This window comes from Bos grunniens, chromosome 2 (assembly GCF_055505025.1).
Source record: "Bos grunniens cultivar Pamir isolate PY7600 chromosome 2, Bosgru_T2T1.0, whole genome shotgun sequence".
NCBI classification, from domain to species: Eukaryota; Metazoa; Chordata; class Mammalia; order Artiodactyla; family Bovidae; genus Bos; species Bos grunniens.
Genome location: NC_141166.1, coordinates 33,418,433 through 33,440,300, shown reverse-complemented (window position 1 = coordinate 33,440,300; position 21,868 = coordinate 33,418,433). Strand labels below are relative to the sequence as shown.

Sequence of the window (21,868 nt, the reverse complement as noted above, 5' to 3'; positions counted from 1 at the left end):
AACGGGAAAAGAACAGTTGCTTGAAGAAGCATCACTGGGCTGGTCCACAGTGTGCCCGAATAACCTGGACATTCACATACCAGAATTGCCCACGGTAACCACCTCCTCGCGAACCTTCTGCCTCTGCTGGTCTTTTACTGCCTCCACTATGATGTTGTAGGTGGCCCCTCTGGTGAGGCCCGTCAAGGTGGCACTAGCAGAGGTTCCAGGAACTCGGAACTGCAATGATTAGCACATCCAAAGCGGGGGAGACAGTGTTACAGTGAGGAATTGACACGACTTCCCCTATTCTTTTCTCAATAACCCCTACTGTGTAAACAAGCAAAGGCAGACAAATAAAAATGGAGAGTGCAAAGGTCCCAACCAATCAGGGAGTGAAATGGAACTTAAGTGAGGGGTCGTTTCTATCTGCCGGATTTTCCTGCCCCAAATCTACCCTGTGAGCACCATAGTTACCAGGAACCCTCACTAATTCTAGAGACAGCCTCATTTTCACTCTACTTTAGCTGCAAGTCTGGGCAAGCGGAAGCCCGGGCCATCCCCCCTCACATAAAAGGGGGACACTGTGCTATGTGAGGGACATTCATCCCACCAAGTGGCATCTGACTCCAACATGGGGTCCTTCAAACACTTTGTTTGAGGGGCAAATCCTCAAACTCCTATTTCTAAGCTCATAAGTCTTCAGTTTTTAAAATTCTGCCACTTTCTAAAACTAAGAAAACAGTAAAAACTGGTATCAGCAAAACAAATTAAAGAAGAGAAATTTCAGTGAGCGAATCAATCACTTATAGGCACAGCTTCAGCCAAGGTCTTTCTCCTTTGACATATGGTAGATAATGGGATTTGATTCTTCAAAGACAAACCATAATGATAGCATTTGAGCCCTTCCTAAACAAAAGTCAATTCAGGCAAGATCTCTCTCTCTCTTTTTCTTTGTCTATATTACTGTGGAACCTCAAACAATTGAGAGTAACAGAAGTAATTTTATTCTCTCCACTAAATGAAAGCTAATGACACTGTCTGGTACATCTCTTAAAGTAGAGTCATCTTGAGATTAAAAAAAAAAAAATCAGGACTTTAAGGGATAAATGTATACATATAGCTGATTCACTTTGCTGTACAGCAGAAACTAATACAACACTGTAAAGCAATTAAACTCCAATCAAAAAAATACCAAGACTTAAGCACATCACATTTCTAAGAGGTCCTAGAAGTAGGGTCACTGGACATCAGAGCTTTGGTCATTTCAGTAGCCTAGCTTACTTTTTCCCCAAGTGTCCCAGAAGTAAAAGGAAACATGAGTTACCTGTAAGGGTTCTTCATCAATGCCAACTGGATGACATGAAATGATATACTCAGAGCTTTCCTGGAATGGGGTCCATGAGATGGTTGTCTGAGAGAGAGCTTCTTGTCCTGTAGAAGCATTTGGATTGAGTCCCACAACGTGAGGGTAGAGATGATGGTCTACGTCTCCCCTGGGGACATGACCAATTTGGATCTCCTCATTTACATTCGGCGGATACGGTCTTGGCCTATGCCTTACGGGGGTGGCCGTTGTGGGCGGTGTGGTTCGCCTAAAACCATGCTCCTCAAAGATCATTTGTTGCCCAAGACTGGGCTGCTGACCAGAAGTGCCGGGAAGCTGAATACCGTTTCCAGTGTCATACCCAGGGTTGGTGATGAAAGGGGTCTTTTGAACTGTGGAGGGAACATCCAAGATCTCTGGTCCATGAAGATTGGGGTGTGGAAGGGTTACCAGCTGGGGGAGCTCATCTAGCCAAGAGAGGTTAGAGCCAAAAAAGCAAAGCGTGTTAAGCTCCCAGAAGTAGCCTCAGGAAGTCATTATCAATTCAGGCAACAACAACTATTTTACAATCTAATCAAAGCTCCTGAAAAATTAGCAGTTTTTAAATCACAAAACACTTTTTTTCCCCAGAAAGAAATCTTTATGATTTTTCTCAAAGTTTTCTTTATAGTTTAGAAGGAAAAAAAGTGTTAGTATGAATTTATCATACAAAGCTTTGAAACGCTAAGCCACATAAAAGCTGCCTCTGCTTGAATTAAGCCTAATGGAACTGAAATATGCAGGCTTTTTCCCCCTCTTTCTCACTTGAGAATCATGTTATAATTACTAGAATCTAGACTAATTATATCAGCATCTGAAGTATGAGAATATCAGAGGTTTGGTGCAGTAGTTTTTCATCATTTGAAATGTTAAGAATAGGTTAAAACACATAACGTAAAATTCATTTAAAAATTCTATCAGCATAAATAAAGCACTTTATTCAAATTAAACTGAAATTGGATAAAAAGTAAGACATTATTTAGTTCAAGCTTCAGAAACCAAATAGTAAATAAAGACAAATGAGAAAGAGTTTTCTCTTCCCTCCCCTCTTTTTATAAAAACACTTTTAACTCCAAAAGAATATACAGACCAACAGCAATGATCGAAACTTGGCTTTTACATTCTAATATCTGGTTCGAACTTTCTAAAGATGAATAAAAGGTCTTTATATTGACTGGCTAGGAAAAAAATAAAACTGAACTCTGCAGATGGTCAGGCCATTCTTGCTATCAAAAAGCACAACATACATGCTAGGCTGTTAGAGGAAAAAGAGTTCCATGAGAAATACATCAAAACCCGGAGCATTTTTTCACTGCAAGATAAATCGTCTGTAATTAGTTTTGTCATGGCCGGCTCCCCATTACCCAGAAGGTGCTCGTTACCTGTCTTTTTCCTCCCAATCAAAGGCTCACTCTTCTGATTGTTCTTGAGGGCAATGACTTGGATTGTGTACTCTGTTCCTGGTTCCAGACCTGATGGAAGGACAAATCATTACATTACATCTGTGGGCTCAGCTCATCAAATGGAAGTTGATCTTTGAAGCAAGCATCCTCTCTTCAGCTGGTCGCCAGCCTCTTGAAAGGCAATGGAGACTTTGCTTTGCATCTGTAAACACTCAAATACTCTGTATACAATGGGCACTTAGCAAATTAATTATCTTCCTATCAAATCTGACACCCGAATAAGCACTTTAACTTCTCTGGGGTATTCTTTTAACATGTTGTCTCATCTGCTCTTTGAATTCAATAAAACCTATCAGCATTGTACACTGCCAGCGAAATACACATGTAGGAGCAATCAATGCAGACTGCATACATGAATCTACTTAGTGCCTAGGCCAGACCACTCCCAGTGGCAGGATCAATGAAAAGTCAGACTACAGAACAGTGCTCTGCAGAAAGAATGTTCACTCTTTGTGTGGTCCTGGTAGGAAGTATCCAAATCAACACCTTCCATATCTGATTCTGTTTTCCTAACTCCAAAGTTTCTAAAAAAGCAGTGTTTCCTGGTACCTGTATGTTCTATAGGATATTTTAAGTCAAGATGATATCCTATATACACAGTTTTAATTTCTTGGACAAAAATGATACCAGAGGCCTATGATCTCTTATTCCCCATCCCAAGCACACTCTGCAGTATGAGTGAGAATCAATTTGCCTCAAGAACTATCCTGAGAAACTGGATATGAAGGCCATGAGAGGTGGCACTCTGGCAAATCTTCTAGCTTATCTTTCTTTAGGTTGCCAAGTAAGAGAACAGTGTCAGCATTTGGTAGTTTGCTTTGAAAAATGTCTTTTTCTAGGAAGAACTGATATGTGTTTGGCAAACATACAGCAAATAAAAAGATTCCAGAATACCATTATGACAGTACTGAAATTATTGCATTTTCATGAATTCATGACTTCTGAGATGTATTGCGCTTAACAGCTCCTGTGTAGACAATGCCCTCTGAAGTTATCAGAAATGGGCTTCTTGATCTGATGGTAGAGCACCAAAGACACAGCTGTAGTCTGCTAAGCACTTTGTGTGTCCCAAAGAGTAACAAGGAAAATGGTAGCATGGATGCAGCAATACCAGTAATAGTAGCTTCTGTGACACCAGGGCGGGGCCGAGGGACCACTTCTCTAGGAGGGGACCCAGGCTTCTCGTACTTGATGATGTAACCAGTAATCCTGGCACGGGGTGGCTGCCATGATACCAGCAGGGAGTTGGGTGTGGTGGCCAGGAAACGCAGGTTGGATGGTGCATCAATGGCTAAAAGAAAACAAAATTACATTTATGTAAAAATAAACATTTATGCATTTCCCTAGACTTTAAAAATGGACTTGAATCTAAGAATTCTATAAACTGTAAAAATGATTCACTGTGATCTTAATACAGAAGTATCAACCTCATTTTTGTTGCTCAAGTCCACATGACTGATCATACATACATATAAAGGGGCATTTCTTCAGTAGAAAGTGTAGTTACCAGTGGAGGCATCGATGACCACAGGGGAGCTCCGGGCATTGTCATTCAAGGTGTACAAGTGGATCTTGTAGTCAGTACCAGGTTGTAAACCTGAAATTGGTAAAGAGATGATTTTTATCTGATCTCCATTAACTAGGAAAATTTTCAAACTCATCTGTGATTTTCATGATTCCTCCTATCATTGCCTACTTATACAAACCACTAAAGTGGTTCAAACTGAATAAATTAGAGCATGGTATGGGTGTTAACTGTCCATGAGAAATATATATATATCAAAAGAAAGGCACTGATGCACACAAAGACAATTCCTAAAATAAATTTTAAAATACAAAAATGCTGTGTTAAAAGTGGCCATTTTGGTGATAAATAGGGGTGAGGACCTATTATCTGTGTTTTAATCTGATGGTCACTGGTTGGTAACTGGGATCAGAACTTTAAACCTCAAAAAGTTCTAAACTGACCCAGATATTAAACATTCTCTGACAACAATTTTGATCTCTGTGAAATAGTACTGTTTCCTTTTTAAATTTAATTTTGCTTTACAATCTACATAAATGTTAAAAACTATACATTCTTTCTGAGTTTCTTTTGGATTTCAAGCGTTTGTATAATTTTTTTTTTTCATAAGAAAGGGTTCATTGCTGAAAGATCAAATTTGATGAATGGGACTTTCTCTGGCAAACATTAGCAAAACCAGGCATTTACAGGACAAAATTTTTGATCACAGGATGAAAACAGGTTGTAAACAATAGAGCTGGGTTATCATAAAACACTGAAGATAAATTTAATCAGTGTAAGTGGTAGAAAAACTAATAAGCTAATTTATGTTGTGAATTGCAATTAACAAATGTGGTCAGAAGAGTGGGTTCTCAGACCTGTGATGGTGTAACTTCTGACATCTGGCCTGATGGTTCTCTGAATTGGGGTCTGGCCATTTGCTGGGATAGCATCAACTTGGAAGCCGGTGATCGTCTCAGTCTTAGTTCTCCAGCTAATGGTGATGGTGGTCTCAGTAGCATCTGTCACACGGGCCCTTCTTGGAGGGCTGACATCTGCATGGGGTGATAGCCATAGATTAGTATTAGTGCCTGGCTGGCTCATATAGTTAAGGTTTTGATACTAATTTTTTTTTATATACCAAATATATCCATTTTTATATATTACTAATAATGTGTAGATTTTCTCCTGTGGCAACCAGAGAGAAAAGCTGCCAGTAGTCAGGAAAAAAGAAAATATTCACCTCGTGTATCTGTTTTTTTGAGAAATGAAAAGCTTTAGAGATATGGCCAGTGTTTTCCAAGGCTGGCTTTAGATATCTATAAATACCTCAGCAAGTGTTAAAATTATTGTTATCACAATATAAAATATATGTAGTAACATAAGGAAGGTATATATATTATACATGTATATATAATATATATATAATAATACATTGCTAGTATTTTGTCATTCTTATAAGGATTCATATTTTTTCTCAACAGGTATGATGCCATCCCTGCTTTGTAGATCAGAAAACTTTGACACTTTATTTGATTTCTGAAAGAGAATAACTGTGGGTTATTGATATTGCAGAAAACTAGAATCTGGGCCACCATTGTCTAATACTCACGACACTGTTAAGATACAACAGAAGCCAGCATGCCGGCATCCCCAACCTTCACTCTATGAAAACAAATTCTAACCAGTAGAACAGAACCTAAGTGTAAGTCCTAGTTCATTGCACTAACACTATCACACCATGATTCTATGTATGTGCCAGTACACCACTTTCTGGAGAGGGCCACAGAAGTAACTCAAAAAAATAGGTAAGCTAATCAATTTCCAAATCGGGAATCAATCCATTGTTAACTTAGTGATCTAGAAAGCATTTGCCATTCTTTAATTTTTGTTTATAAAGAATGTTAATCAACACTAAAAAGTTTGATTACTCACTCTCCAGAGTTGTAACGACTCCCTGAGCCGGTCTGCTTGTCAAAGTGTCCTTAAGAGCATAGACACTCACTTCATATTTGGTGGCAACCTAGAAAGAAGGGGACGGTAAGCTTCAGCAATGAGATATTCTGAAGCCCGGGAATTTTCACTCCAGCATTCAAAAAAATGCAATGGTTAGAAAAGAAAAAGACAAAGCTAGCGAAAACCACAGACATTCTTAGCTTAATCTGCAGATGATCAACAACATATTTAACTACATGACTTTAAAAATTTATTTAGGGTTAAGCCCAAGTAAGCTATAATTCAGTTATTTCCACTCAGCTGACACAAAATGAGGAAAATGCTATTAGCCTGTTTTCTCCTTTGTGACTTGAAAGGTGCAAACCATGAATCTGTCTGATCATAGAGAGGAAGAGAATAGTCTTATCTCTGAACCCTCTTTCTGTAGTTTCTCCTGAAATTGGCCTTATGTTAAGAAGTACACTAGTTTCCTAGGTACCTGGCTAGCTCTTTGCATGTACCTCTAGAGGTTAAAAATGACTTCAGGAAGGTAGTATTAGGCTGTGTTGGTAAAAATTGGAGAGTATTTCTTGCAAGGGTAATAACATTCAGAAAAGCCAAAAATAAGATGGATTTATGCATTCAGCCTATGGCTATATAAATTGCTCCCCCCACCACACACACACACACTATTTTAAAATAAACAGAATACATGTAAGAGCTATGCAACATCCAGTGCTCCTCATAAAATCCTGTCATCTGGAAAAGCTTCATTCTACTTGACACAAAATTATGACAAAATTAATCTGACAGCAAAGAACACAGATTTCTTATGACATTTTTTTCCACCACTGTCAACTGTGTAAGAGATGACCTAATACTTTACTCCAGTGAAAAACACACTTCTTACCATGAGTCCTGACACAACCACAGATGAGCTATCAGGAGCAAGGTTGATTTCTTTCATCGGTCCGGTCTTCTCCTTCGGGGTCACCCGCACTCGATACCCAGTGAGCTGAACATTGGGTGCCGTCCACTGGGCAGTCAGGCTGGTTGGTGTCACCTGAGTAAACTTCAGGTTGGTTGGTGCAGGAATGGCTGTTGGGATGGTTATCGGTTAGAGTTGATCTTATATAAATGGGGGAAAGGGGGAAATAAAGTGAATTCCAACGAGTACATAGGTTGTGCTTGTTTGGTTTGGTAGGTACCCCAGTCAAGCAAAGATTCAGTATAGAAAAGTACAAAAGGGGATGCAAAATGAAGAAAATGCTTGCTGAAAAATAAAGTGCTTTTTAATCCAGCAATGCTCAGGATCACTGGAAACATCTGGGTAAATGCCAACAGTCTAAGAGAATTTAGGTTTTAGTAGTTTGGTTTTTTTTTTTCTTCTTTCCCTTAACAAATTAAAAAAAAAAAAGTCACATTGGTTTATTGACCATTAGGATTGATTTTCCATTTCTAAGGGAAGATGAGCAGCAGCCCCTTTCTGACAAAAATTATCTTTGTACAGAAAACCATTTCACAGAGTATTCCATTCCAAAGATAGAATTATGTTTTTATTGTCTTTATTTGGACCCCATCACTGCTAAATCTGAAGTATTCTCCGTGGTGCAGCATAGGAAGAAAATTGGCTCACAAGAGAAGCAGAAAAGAGAAGCAAAGAGCAATAATACGGATTGTCACCTCCAGGTTTTACGCTGTCACAAGGGGACATCTTTAGCATCCCACGCTGCTTCAGAGACAAAGCACAAGAAGATAAAGCATGGTGGAAAGCATCTGCCCTACCAACTCTTTCCTATGCATCTGATTCTTAGGCCTTTAAGCAAAATTATACACTGAGCATGTGACCTCTAACCAGAGAAGGAAGGGCTTACCCATGTTTTCTCAGAATCCTGCTACTATGAAATGGCTCAGTTTGGGTTCTTTTCTGAGAGTAGGCTCTAAGATGCCAGATTTCTTTCTTTTATACACAGTGAGCATAACCACAGGGAGACAAGAAATAATCCACAATTTTCATGTTAACTTCAAATGTCTTGCTTTATGGCCTTGGAGGTAAGCCAAGCCACTCCAAAATTTCCTATTATTAGAATTTCTCTATGTCACCTACACTTCCCTGCTTATTACTGTTCCCCTTTAAAGAGGGGCTTTCCTAATAAAGAGGCTGTGTTTCTGGGTACCCCCTTACATGGGAATCAATAGCCTGATAAAAGTGTGATGCACTCAGCAGGGCATAAAGCCACTGCTCCCATGAGCACCCAGTGGTGCGATGAACGATATACCTGTGGACTGGGTTCCAATCAGGGGCTGGCTCTCCATATCATCGTGCAAGGCAACCACACTGACTGTGTACTCAGAACCCGGCCTGAGGCCTTGCAGCTCTGCAGTCTCTTCTTCACCATCAGGTGCAGGGAATAGCTCATGGATTCCATCCTCAGGGCTCGAGTAGGTCACCCTGTACCTGGAAACTTGCCCCTGTGGGCTTTCCCAAGCAATTTTGATGGAATCGACATCCACATCAGTGAATGCCAGTCCTTTAGGGCGATCAATGTCTGTTAGGCAAATTAATGGTAAGAGGTTATGTGAAAAGCAAGTTGTGAAATAAGCATTTTGATAACATGCAAAGCAGTTCTGCAGATACCATTTTTTCTTTGAATTAAATTCCAATTAACCCACTATTAAATAGAAAATTACTTGACCCTTGCTTAAGGCTTTTTGGTTCAGAAAATATTTAATGTCGCATCACTTACTAAAACATAGGTGTACGTGAGATGCATAGATACCCTGCAAAATGTCCCCAAATAAGGATTTATTTATATACATTTTAGGATATTCTACCAAGATTTGTTTTGGCAATGTGATGTTAGTCTCACAGACCTGGATTTTTTTATACTTGGAAGTGGTAAAGTTGATTTTAAATGTTAGATTCAGATTGTTATAATCTTTAACTACCTCCCACCCACCCATTGAGTATTTAAATTAAACATTGGACCAGCCACACAAATGCTCCAAACATAATAGCTTCATGTGGCACGCTTCAATCAACTTTACCATCCAGCTGTCGAAAAGGAGGTGCAAGCACAACATTTTATAGATTTGCTATAGGCTAATAAGATTTTGCTGAGGCCATTTGAGCAAAAGCAATTCAAAGCATAGCACAACTAAGTATGGTAGTTCCCCAACTTCTTTCCCTGTATGTTCATCACTAAGAAGGAAAAGTGTTTGCAATGGGCTCAGCTCAAGATACAAACTAGGTATCCAGACACCTAAGAACAAAGTTTGACTTTGAACATGGGAAACAGACACTGGTTACGTACTGGTTACCGCTGTCTGAACCAGAGGCTGACTCTCTCCGTTTTGATTCTGAGCATAGACACTGACCACATACTCCACTGTGGGCTGCAAGCCTTCAATTGTCATTTCTGTTTGATCTGCAAAGGGAGTGAAAAGCAAATGCAGCTTCCATGTCATTCATTATGACAACCAAGGACTTTCAGAATTCGTAATACACGTGTGGTGGCCAGGAATTTTCATTTGCAGAATTATCATGAAAACATTAGAGAACTCACACATGGATTTCCTCCTGGACAAACATGTTCATTGCTAATACAAATTACCATATTGGAGTGAAGTACATCAAAGGCTAAACTCTAAAACTGAATATGATGGTGCCAACAATGAATGATGCTGCTCTTGAAAAAATGAAAACTAACTGGACTTTAAGATATCGCCTAAAGATCTTAATTTCACAATGATTTTATATGAAAACAGAAACAAGAGGTAAAAGAATCTAGTCAGCTAGGCCCATCTGTCTTTTCTTAATGTGCATAATAAACAAAAACACAAAGATGAAATCTAATAATTTAAGATGTGCACACCATCAAACACTACTACACATATAAAAACAGAAATGCACTCCTCCTAAAACTTCTACTGTATAGGGAGTTGGTAACAACCTTGAGCCCCAAATTCACAAAAAGGGAAACTTTGACACGTGATATGAAACAGTGTAGTACTCAGAGCCAGCTGGTCATTTATTTACAGAAACATATCATGTGGTCCTCCTCTGTTTATCCTGATGTATGTGAGATGTTGGCTCTTCTTACCTGGACCTACAGTTTTCGTTTTCGATGGTCCTGGGCCATTTTTAGGAGCAGTGGTCACTCTGTAACCAGTAACAGGGGAACTTGAAGGCAGCCACCTGACACTAATGCTGTTGTCTTGGACATCAGTCACTTGCATCTGGGATGGTTTGTCAATTTCTACAAATAAAAACCAAGAGAAACCAATGAAGCCCCAGCTCCTAGGGACAAGACTAGACTAGTCTTTGTCTCCAGTTCTGTACAGACAGAATAATCTCTTACTACTACTAATGACTCTCAGATGTTTATTTTGCAGATGCAGAGAGAACTTTTGAGAGCTGGTGCTTGGATCTTGATACATTGCCTATTTTCAATATGACTGTTTCATTCACAAAGAAATTGTATTTCCTATAGAGGCTCGTCTCCTTATCTTATCAGCTCATCCACTCATTCATTAACAAGTATTTACTGAACATCCTCTGTGCCTGTCTGTATTACAGGCACATGAAATACAGCAATCAACAAAACAGACAAAAATCCCTGCCCTTAGGGTGCTTCTTATATATCTGGCTCAAAACTCTGTAGCTGCTGCTTCATCTTTTTTACAAAAGAAAATCGGTTCCACAATGAGGAAAATACTTTGGGAGAACACTGTAAAAATTTTTTGAGTAAACAAGCTTGGGTCATCCAAGAGGAAGATAAGTACCTGTTCGGTAATTGATGGAAACGGGCTTGCTGCTTGCCGGGCTGTCCCCACGGCCAGTGACAGCATAGACAGTGATGGTGTAGTCCACTCCAGGTTTAAGACCACTGATGGTAGCTGTAGACTTGCTCCCAGGCACGGTGAACTCCTGGACAGGGCTACTTCCTCCTGTTTGAAACGGGGTTAGTTCAAAGTGTGAGGGACTGACAGACACTTGGGGATTGCTGAGTTACTGAATTAACATATTGAGAGCAGCAGGTAAGTTACGCCTTTGCTTATTCACTTTTAAAGAGTGCTATTAACAGATCCTGAACAGAAAAGTATATTTATTTATGTATGTAGTAAGCCTTGAGTGTGTAAAAATTGAGAGAAAAATTGCAGTTAAAATGCTACTTTAACCTTGTAGCTTTAACATGTGGTAGGTTAAAATTAGAAGGGAAAAGAAGGTAAGTCCTCAACTCAAGACTGCCCATATTGGGCTTCCCTGGTGGCTCAGTGGTAAAAAAATATCTGCCTGCCAAGGCAGGAGATGTGGGTTCGATCCCTGAACCCACATCCCTGGAAAAATCCCACATGCCATAGACCACATGCCGTGTACCACAACTACTGAGCCTGTGCTCTAGGGCTTGTGCTCTTCAGCAAGAGAAGCCACTGCAATGAGAAGCCCGTGTACCGCAACTAGAAAAAGGCCTATGCAGCAACAAAGACCCAGCAGAGCCACAAACAAATTTTATATATATATATAAAAGATTTCATATACTGGGGTCCTTTTCCAAAATCTTAATGGAATACATTCATGTTAAATAAAGTCTTGAAAATACAGGAAAGTAAAAGGAAGAGAAATACAAATTACTTATCATTTCACCACTGATAATATAGTTGTGAATTTAAATCCTTCTTCCTCAGCTCTACTGTTCCCCTCTAGTATTATACAAACAACGTTTTATCTTGATTTTGCCAAGTTATATCATACATATTTCCTACACACTCTTAAGAAAAATCAAGGCTCCACTGAATGGACTTGCCAAAGTTTCTTTAATTAGGCATCCAATACTGGGCTTTAAGGTTACCCATGACAGAAGACTCGATCGGGTGTGAAGAAGCCCTTCCCTAACGCACCTGTTTCTCCATAGGTGATCCTGTAGTATCTCACTGTGACGGCAGGAGCATCCCAGCTGATCAGCAGGCTAGTGGGGGTTGCAGCAATGACTTCCAGGTCCCTTGGAACATCAGAAACTAGAAACACAAGGGAAAGTTTTTACATCCGTAACTTTCAAAGGATGCCCCGATCCACCTTTTGTTCACTCTCTGGAACACTGCTTTTGTGTGTCCTCCATATAATAATGTAAATGCTATACAAAATCAGCAAAATTAAAAATTATGAACAACGCTAGGTTAGGGGTCAAGGAGACAATTCAAATCGTGGCAAGATGATTATTTCAAGTTTATTGAAGAGTTTTCCCCTCAACTTCTTATTTTGAAAAAATTTTGGAACAAAGTAAAAGTTATAAAAATAATATAATGAACACCCATATTTCCTGTCTTTAGGTATTTGCTATTTGGTGATATTTGCCACATTTCCTTGCCTCTGTGACTTTTTGTTAATCCATTTGAGATTGAAGTACAGAAATGATATTTCTTCCCTAAGTACTTAAGCATCTATAGCCTAAGAACAATTTATAATGTTATATTAAAATGATTTTGTTTTTAAGAGAACTTTGAAACAGAACATTTTCAACTTTTCGAATAAAACTTTAGTTCTTAAAAATGCACATACACCTAATTCAAGTAAGAAATTTCTTGGAATAAAGAAGTTATCTCATAACCATAATCTATTTTGTTTAAGATATGATGACTTAGACAACACAAAGCTGTGTCACAGAGCTATTGCCTGCATAGGAAAAGTCCTCTGCGTTTCTTTGCAGATGGGAAAACAAGTTACCTGTTGATTGTTGGCCAACCAAGGGCAGACTTTCCTCTTTGCTATTAAGAGCAACAATGCTGACCACATATTCTGTGCCTGGGTTCAGGTTGGTGAGGGTGATGGAATTCCGAGAGGGGGGCACTCGATCTTCCCGAGGTCTTCCACCCATGTGTTCAGGATGATGGCGGATCCTGTAGCCAGTGATGGTGGCTCGTGGAGCAATCCAATGGACAGTGAAAGAGTTGGCAGTGATATCAGAAAAGTCAATGCCACTTGGGGAGTCAAGAGCTGTTTTTCCCATCCAGGGGAAGAAGAGATAAAGAGGAAAGTTATGATATAACTTCTGGCAAAATCAAGATAAAACATTGTTTGTATAATACAAATGGCATTATTATTTCATTGTTTTAAAATGACTGAGTAGTATCCCAATAAATATATGTACCACATCTTCTTTAGCCATTCATCTGTCGATGGTCATTTAGGCTATTTCCATATCTTGGCTATTGTAAACAGTGCCACTATGAACATAGGGTTGTGTGTGTCCTTTTGAATTATAGTTTGGCTGTGTATATGCTCAGGAGTGGGATTACTGGATCATATGGTAACTTAATTTTCAGTTTTCTAAGGAATCTCCTCACTGTTTTCCACAGTGGCTGTACCCATTTACATCCCCATAAGGTGTCTTAATTTTTAAGAACAGTGGTTAAAGATAATGGCCGCTCCCTCCAAAAATGGAGATGTAGTGTTAGAAGCAGCACCAAATCTTGCTCTTCAAAACTGGTAGGTGAAAGCCACTCTATAAGCGTGTCACCCACGTGACTCACCGGTTTTCTGTCTTCCTCTAAGAGGTATGCTCTCATGCTGCTCGTAAACACTGGAGACGCTGACTAAATACTCGGTGCCGGGCAGGAGATCTGAAAAGACAGATGAGAATTATTTTTATACTGTGCTTGAAAGAATGAAAAACTGAAGCACCCTTGGTACTATTTCAACTAATAAAATATCCAAGAGTCCAGTTCTAGAGCCTATTTACACTGAAGTGAACATTGCTACCTGGAGAGGGGCTGTCGGCAGTGATGAGGAAGGGCCGCCCTACCCTGTAGCATCTTCAAGCCTCAACTCCACTTCTGTGGGTGTGACTCAGCTGCATCCAAAATAAGCTGGAGCTTCTGCAGCACAGTAATATTTCTGTCACTCACTTAACAGCGCGTCTGTTGAGGGCATGTGATCATGACTATGGCGCTGCAGATATCATTTATACTCCTCACAACAACACAAGGAGGAGACTGCAACTTTTTAAAACTGGTTTGTTGCCAAACAATAAACTGCCAATATTTAAAATGTCTAATTTGAAGGATTTTGACAATCGTATAGACTTCTGAAACCATCGCCACATTCAAGACAATGAACATATCCATTACCTCCAAAAGTTTAGTTTACAATTATCCCCAGCTGACAAATGAGAAAAATAAGGCACAGAGAAGTTATCTTTTCTGATATATGTGCCCAAGATGACGCAGGAGATGACCCAAGCCAAGACCAATGGTCTTAACAATTAACCTTTACTTGAAAAGAGTCATACTTAATATCAAGAGTGATGGATTCTGCCATATTAAGGTAAGAACAGAAAATTTAAGGGGCTTCCCAGGTGGCTCACTGGTAAAGAATCTGCCTGCACTGCAGGAGATGGACAAGACATGGATTTGATCTCTGGGTCAGGAAGATCCCCTGGAGTAGGAAATGGCAACCCACTCCAGAATTCTTGCCTGGGAAAATCCCATGGACAGAGGAGTCTGGAGGGCTATAGTCCATGGAGTTACAAAGCCAAACATAACTGAGCAACTGAAGCACACACACACAGAATATTTGAGTTGAATATACATTCCTGGGTCTCCTTTCATTCTGAGGCACGAAAAAGATACAGAGTAAGGTTTCTAACCTTTGAATTCCTATTCACAAGACCCTTTTCCCGCTACACCATCTCCCCTTCTGCAGGGGACCCTGAAAGTTTTGAAAAATCACGAGACTAGGAAACAGGATGTTTGGACTCCCGTTTCCTCCTTCCTGCTTGGCCAGGGGCAATGGACTTGGCCCCTGGAGACCTCAGTTGCTTCAACTGTATAATCAGGATAATTAAAGGCTTCTCTGGGGGAAAATGGCTACCTTGAGATCTAGAATTGGATCTAGAATAAGACCTTAGAACATTTGAACACGTGACAGGTCTGTGGCTAATGTAGGACAGACAGTGCTCCTGAAGCAGAGCCTTGTGTATGGGTAATGCTGTAACTACTGATTCCAGAATGCTCCAGAACAGAATCATAGCCCCACTGAAAGGCAGACATAAGGATTTCTCACCCTCAGCCACAAAATGAGAAACCAGGACTATGGTCATGCTGAGTTGCTTTTTCTTTGTATTTCATTCTCTAAAATACGTCTGAAAGATGGAGGATGTCTTCAGCCCATCATTAGGTAGTGTACCTAAGTGTGAGCTAGTGTTCCCTTATGTAAAAATGTTTGCTGTTCTTATATGTGTATTTTACTATTATAGCAAAAATAATGAGAAGCAATATTTATGTGAAAAGCAACATGTAGCAGTCTCCTTTTATTTTCTTTAATAAAAAATATCAATTTCAAAAGGGTAGGAACTAGAAAGAAACAATTTCCATAAACTGTGGCTGTTTATTTTAGTGTCAGTTATTTTCAAAAGTCCTCCGCCTTCAGAGAAATCCTGCTAACAGATTCTTTTTGAAGTACAAATTAAACTTCTGGCTCCTTCTTCAAAATAAAATCCTGATCTACCCTGAGTGACCAGTCACTGTTTCTAAGTTTCAAATACCAAACAGATTACCTGCTGACACTTAAATGAGAATAAAACAGATGCCATGACACTAGCTTCAATCCTCATTTTTTTCTCTCACTAAACACTGAGATTTAGTCATGTAACGTCTCTTGGCACACATTTGTTTTTAATGTGCTTATTTGGAAGCAGAACTTGTTTGAAGTCTTTGAACTTCACAGTTGGTGTTTCTCCACTGATTTTTAAAAAGTTGTAGATATCAAAGATATATTAAAATAACAACAAATGTAACATCTTTCAAAATTACAGAGCTGTGCATTAGATTTGAAATCTAGTTTGTAGTTCTGTTTTATCTGTCTTAATCTCTGTTGCTCCTACCCGAGAACACAAAATTCTTTTCCTTATGCGCTAGCCTAGTATTTATTGAACAAATACACTTGAATGCTTACTTGTTAAGACCACTGCGTTGTCTGAAGGAGAAATGGACAGCTCGGCAACATCCTCCTCATTTTTCACAGGCGAGTAGCGTACCAGGAGGTTGGTCAGTTCAATGGATGAGGGTGGAGCCCAGGTGACACGCATTGTGTCAGGACCAACATTGGTAAATCTCAAATCAGTGGGAGGAGGGACAGCTGGTTTCAAATAAGAGGGAAGATTCAGTTAATGTCACTTAAAAAATAAAGCTTAACAAGGATAGCTGGAAAGGTAAAAACCAGTATTTCATGCATAAAGGAAACGAGTCACCATCATGCAAATAGTCTCATCTAAAGTCATAGTGAACTACTGTTAAAAATAAAACACTACACCCAGTACTGTTAGGCCCCTTTAACCTTTCTGCCGTCCATATATTTTAAAGAAAACTTTTAATTCACTTTCAAATACATAAAATCAAGGTACATGATTAATATCACTGATGATTATTTGATCCCAGGCTGAAGAGGCTTAAGTTGCCACACAGCAAAGAGAAACATAGCGATACTTTCCAAAGAAACACATGCACACAGACAAGACAGAAGGGCCCTAAATGTCCCCCTGAAGGACTGACTACAGCTACGCCACAGCTACAATTCCATCAGTGAATCTACTCACGAGTGAGAAGGGTTCATGCAAATGGGTTCTCAGCATGTTTCTTACCATGCAGGGCAGAGAACCTTTATAATGTTGCATGCTGGTCCCCAGTCTGTGGTTAAAGAGGAGCTTCTTCACCTTATCATGGCATTAAAACCTAGAATGTACCAAAGTCTCTTTTTCTCCTACCACAAAAAAATCCTCCTTCCACTCTAACCTAAATTTCAATTAGTTTTTAGACACTCACAAACAAGATGGTAGAGTTTATGAAAGAGTAGAAGGAAGAGTCTAATGGTACATTTTGGAAGTACATTTCTTCTTATTAACTGGTGCTCTTGATACAATTTGGTATAAATGTTAGATTTTTTAAAAAAATTCCAGGTCTGCAATTTGATAGATTAGGTATCTATATTTCTCTAGCTTTATACAAATTCATATTCATGGCTTCAGTGAAAATGTACTTAAGACTACGGCATATGTCTTCATCCAATCAGTGAAGCATATGCCCTCCACTCCTTACCCCCTGATCTACCCTCTCTTAATCTTTGGGAAATTGCTGGGTTTTCCCCTGAAACATCCAAATTTAACCAGAGTGACTGGGGACAGCATGCAACACCATCCATGTCTTAAACACAGAAGTTTTCAAAATTCACCCGTTTGTTGTGTCAGTGTAGTAGGGGCACTCTCTCCGCCATTAATGAGAGTGATAACGCTGATGTCATAGTCAATGCCGGGCTCCAGCCCTGTGACTGTGTAGTATCCTACTGAGGAGTCCACAAAATCTTCAAAAATAGGGATACCTTCTCCTGCCGCAACTACTGTGATGCGGTACCCAATAATGGTGGAAGAGTTTAGCGGGGTCCACCTCAGGCCGATGCTTGAATCAGTTATATCAACAAAGCTTAGGTCAGTGAGTTGGGGCACCTCTATTGAGTTACAAAGCAAAGGAGGGCAAAAGGAAAACAGAGGCAAAAAAGAGGAAAAAATAAAGCAGTGTACATCAGGTTACTAGTGGTAAAATAGTGCTAAAGCAATGATGGTAATATGCAATCTGTTCCAAATTATCTGAAAAGACTTTAAGCACCATGAATAGTTTGCTTCCCTGGGAGAATAAAACAGGTTACAATATTCTTTTAGGGATTTTTGGTTTGTTTCTTTTTTGAAAATCCCCAAAACAGTAAAGTTTGAACCTCTCGGGGTCTAAAGATTATAGTCCTGTTTGGGATACCAAAACCATTCTTAGAACCTAGATATAATATCTATAGTAAGTAACAGCAAAGTTTAAAAAATAATCTAAAACTTTTTAGTAGGAGAATAAAGCTTGCATGAAAAAGGTCCAAAAAATTAACTGATGAGTTTTTCTTTTTTTTCCCATAGAAAAACTCATGACAACATCAGGGCCATAATGCTAACGCATTATGAATGTATGGTATAAAATGTGCCATTCAAAAGCACATTCAGGTGAAAGACAGGCCTGAGTCCAAGGCCACTGTTAATATTTTGTTCATTTCATAATCAAAGTTATTTAATTAGTATTAGTAAAAGCATTCTACCAAATTGTGCAAAGAACACAATCTGTCCAACGCTTTCATTCCGTCATGATTCATTTTGGACGAACAATAGACCTATCCCAAGGCAGGTCTCTTCAATGTTGTCATTCAACCACAAGAAAGTACACCCTAAAAGTGTGGCCTTTCTTTTTCCTTTTTCTTTTTCAATTAAAAAAAAGAGGGATTTGAAATAGCAAGATGAAGAACTGAATGTGTGTGTCAACCAAGAGCTATTTCAGTGCTCACATATGGAGACTGTGAGATCAGGCAAAAATGTACAGATGGGATGCATTTACCATATTACTTTTTGCCTGTTGGTACTGAGTACAGACATATGACATCGTTTTAGTAATATTTCCACGTGAGCGGACAGTACAGAGTTAATGCCATGGTTGCCACTCCACTGCATACCCATCGCGACAAAAAGCATCCCAGTGAAGCACAGACAGTCAAGCAAGTGTTAACAGCAAGCATTTGTCCAAATAGTGGCTTTGACGTCATGGTTCTAGAGAGTGTGGTTGGGAGGTCAGAATTAAATCCCAAACATATTTTGACACACTCAACCATCTGGGAATGAAGAGGTTAATCCCCACTCTTATTGGAACTACCTCTCTGAAGATAAGAGCTGATTTTTCCATTACCTGGGATGATGGTATCAGAGATAGGGACACTTTCCTTGTCATCTTTGACAGTGTAAACACTGACATTGTACTCCAGGCCCGGACTCAGGTTTTCAAAGGTGCAGGAACTCTGATCGGCATGGACCACTTCCTCCAGAGAGTATCCCTGCTGGCCGTTTGTTGGGGTGGTGGTGATTCTGTAGCCAGTAATGTCTGCAGAAAACAAAAAGGAGAAAGTTACTGCCCAGAACCTTTGCCACCCAGAGCCAATTACTAGACTGATGCACCCTCGAAGGGGAATGGGGAAAGGACTCAATATTCACGTGCTGAAGACTCCACCAACTGTCATTCAGCATTTACAACAACCCTTTGAGGAAGGTATTAATATCCTCAGTTTAAAGACAACCTTGGAAAGGGAAAATGATTACCAAAGGCTCTTCTGTCTTACATTCCATGTTCCTCCTACCATGTGTGCCCTGATTTTCCTTAGTGGGTCATTTGCAGGACAGCTGAAGGATATTCTATTATACCTGCTTAGCACGGAACTGGCTCTCACCCTTAGGCATACTCCCCAAAATAGGTTCTCCTCGTTTATTAAAATAAGGTCTGAACCTAGGGGATTTATAGGTGGGGAAGATCCCCTGGAGAAGGGAATGGCTACCCACTCCAGTATTCTTGCCTGGAGAATTCCATGGACAGATGAGCCTGGCGGGCTACAGTCTATGAGGTTGCAAAGAGTCAGACATGACTGAGTGGCTAATACTATTCAACAATAAGGAAAGGAGAAAAAGTGAAGAACAAAGGTGACTCTATTTATTCTAGGAAAAGTATATTGGGATTTCCCTGGTGGTTCAGTGGTTAAGACTCTGCGCTTTCAATGCAGGGCCTTGGGTTTGATACCTGGTCAGGGAATTAAAATCCCATATGCTACATGGCATGGCCAAATTAAAAAAAATAGTGTATTAACTGCTGAAGACTTCAGAAATCATAGAAGTGGGGCAGTGAGAGGGTTGAGGGGAGGAGAGAGACATTCAAATTAAAATAGCAATGACCAGAGAGTCACAGGGACAGACAAAGAGTAAACTGAGAAAGTATGTTTAAGTTAAACTTACTAAAAAGGGAGAAAATGATGGTATATTTTATAATTAGGAATAAGGTGACCACTTTGGAAGGAATGATGCTAAAGCTGAAATTCCAGTACTTTGACCACCTCATGCGAAGAGTTGACTCATTGGAAAAGACTCTGATGCTGGGAGGAATTGGGGGCAGGAGGAGAAGGGGACGACAGAGGATGAGATGGCTAGATGGCATCACTGACTCGATGGATGTGAGTCTGAGTGAACTCCAGGAGTTGGTGATGGACAGGGAGGCCTGGCGTGCTGCGATTCATGGGGTTGCCAAGAGTCAGACACGACTGAGAGACTGAACTGAACTGAACTGAAAGTAGTATATACAAGGAATTCCAACTGGATGGGAAATGAATGTTTGGGTCATTACATGTGCTAATGACCATTCAGATGGACAGACTAAACCATCCATTAAGACTAAATATTAATGATCTAGCTTCTGACAAGCATGAAACTTGCCAACCTAAAAGTTTCAACTTAAGAGTGATTCAACTGGAAATAGTGTAGTTTGGGCTTAAATGATGCTTCTACAGGTAATGAAAACTTCACAAAATCACTTTACTTCAGAGGGAATTAAAAAGGATATTCTGAGCTAGCTTTATTGTGTGTGACAGCACATATTGATCCGATTTAGAGATAATTGCCTCAACTGTGTATCCCAGCAAAGGTAAGAACTATTTTTAAAAAATGAGAGTACAAATCAGAACAGTGAAATAATAAGCAAAATAAAGCCATCTACTAAGTACACATAGTAGTTAATGTTAATGCCATCAACATTAGTTGGCATTTGTTTCTAATTTGGAATTTTCCCAATAATGAATATCCTGATATCTCAATAGTAATTCCCCCAATATAACCAACAATAAATATTTTAGTTAACATTTCTCATAGACTTGACAAAGATCAGGAATATCTAAAATTTCTCTTGCCATTGCCCCATTCCATAATGATACTTGAATATTGTCATAGATATCTCTACACATATTAGGATTGTATGGGGCTTCCCTGATGGCTCAGCAGGTAAAGAAACAGACTTAAATGCAGGAGATACCGGTTCAATCCCTGGGTCGGGAAGATCTCCTGGAGGAAATGGCAACCCACTCCAGTATTCTTGCCTGGAAAATTCCATGAACAGAGGAACTTGGCAGGCTACAGAACATGGGTCTAAATATGTGTGAACGAGTTTAGATAAAAGCTTTATGTAAAGCTTTAAAAAAACAATCATGGAATGCATTTAGCCAAATTTCTCAGTATTGAGTATAAGTAAAACTAATAATTAAGATCCAAATACATGACGCTGAATGTGAGAGGTAGTCTGAACACTTAAGTTACAATCCCAGTTCTGTAACATTTGTGACAATGGATGTAAGTTAATTTTTTCCAAGTCTTTTCATTCTGTAAAAGTGAGGTCGTTTCTACCTGTCATCACCCTTAGAATTCTGTCCTGACGCATAGCGGGCTTACCGGGAGTGGTGCTCCTCTCCCAGGAGACAGTAAGCACTCCGGTGTCAGGGTTTGCCTCCAGGTGCAAGTTCGTTGGTGGGGACAGTGCTACACAGAAAAGAATTTTAATTAAAAGTTAAAGTTCGGATGGAGTTTCCCAGCTGGTGCTAGTAGTAAAGACCCTGCCTGCCAATGCAGTTGTTGTAAGAGATGTGGGTTCAACTCCTAGGTCAGGAAGATCCCCTGGAGGAGGGCATGCAAACCCACTCCAGTATTCTTGCCTGGAGAATCGCATGGACAGAGGAGCCTG

At 39.7% G+C, this 21,868-nt stretch overlaps 1 protein-coding gene across 12 annotated transcripts in view; it reads right to left on the bottom strand.

Moving 5' to 3' along the window:
• FN1 (fibronectin 1) overlaps positions 1-21,868 on the bottom strand; it is a 69,158-nt gene that overhangs the window by 9,238 nt on the left and 38,052 nt on the right. The window contains exons 23-41 of one of the 12 annotated variants that reach the window (XM_086341476.1): positions 21,580-21,666; positions 19,010-19,201; positions 17,472-17,744; positions 16,200-16,382; positions 13,778-13,867; positions 12,972-13,241; positions 12,149-12,265; positions 11,033-11,197; positions 10,351-10,506; positions 9,562-9,675; positions 8,527-8,796; positions 7,158-7,345; positions 6,248-6,335; positions 5,191-5,367; positions 4,316-4,405; positions 3,920-4,099; positions 2,728-2,817; positions 1,307-1,773; positions 81-219 (exon numbers count right to left, since the gene is read on the bottom strand). In XM_086341476.1, coding sequence (XP_086197602.1) covers positions 81-219; positions 1,307-1,773; positions 2,728-2,817; positions 3,920-4,099; positions 4,316-4,405; positions 5,191-5,367; positions 6,248-6,335; positions 7,158-7,345; positions 8,527-8,796; positions 9,562-9,675; positions 10,351-10,506; positions 11,033-11,197; positions 12,149-12,265; positions 12,972-13,241; positions 13,778-13,867; positions 16,200-16,382; positions 17,472-17,744; positions 19,010-19,201; positions 21,580-21,666 — 3,336 coding nt within the window. The remainder of the gene's footprint in view (positions 1-80; positions 220-1,306; positions 1,774-2,727; positions 2,818-3,919; positions 4,100-4,315; positions 4,406-5,190; positions 5,368-6,247; positions 6,336-7,157; positions 7,346-8,526; positions 8,797-9,561; positions 9,676-10,350; positions 10,507-11,032; positions 11,198-12,148; positions 12,266-12,971; positions 13,242-13,777; positions 13,868-16,199; positions 16,383-17,471; positions 17,745-19,009; positions 19,202-21,579; positions 21,667-21,868) is intronic. The other 11 variants (XM_086341487.1, XM_086341541.1, XM_086341498.1 and 8 more) reach the window with 11 other exon arrangements.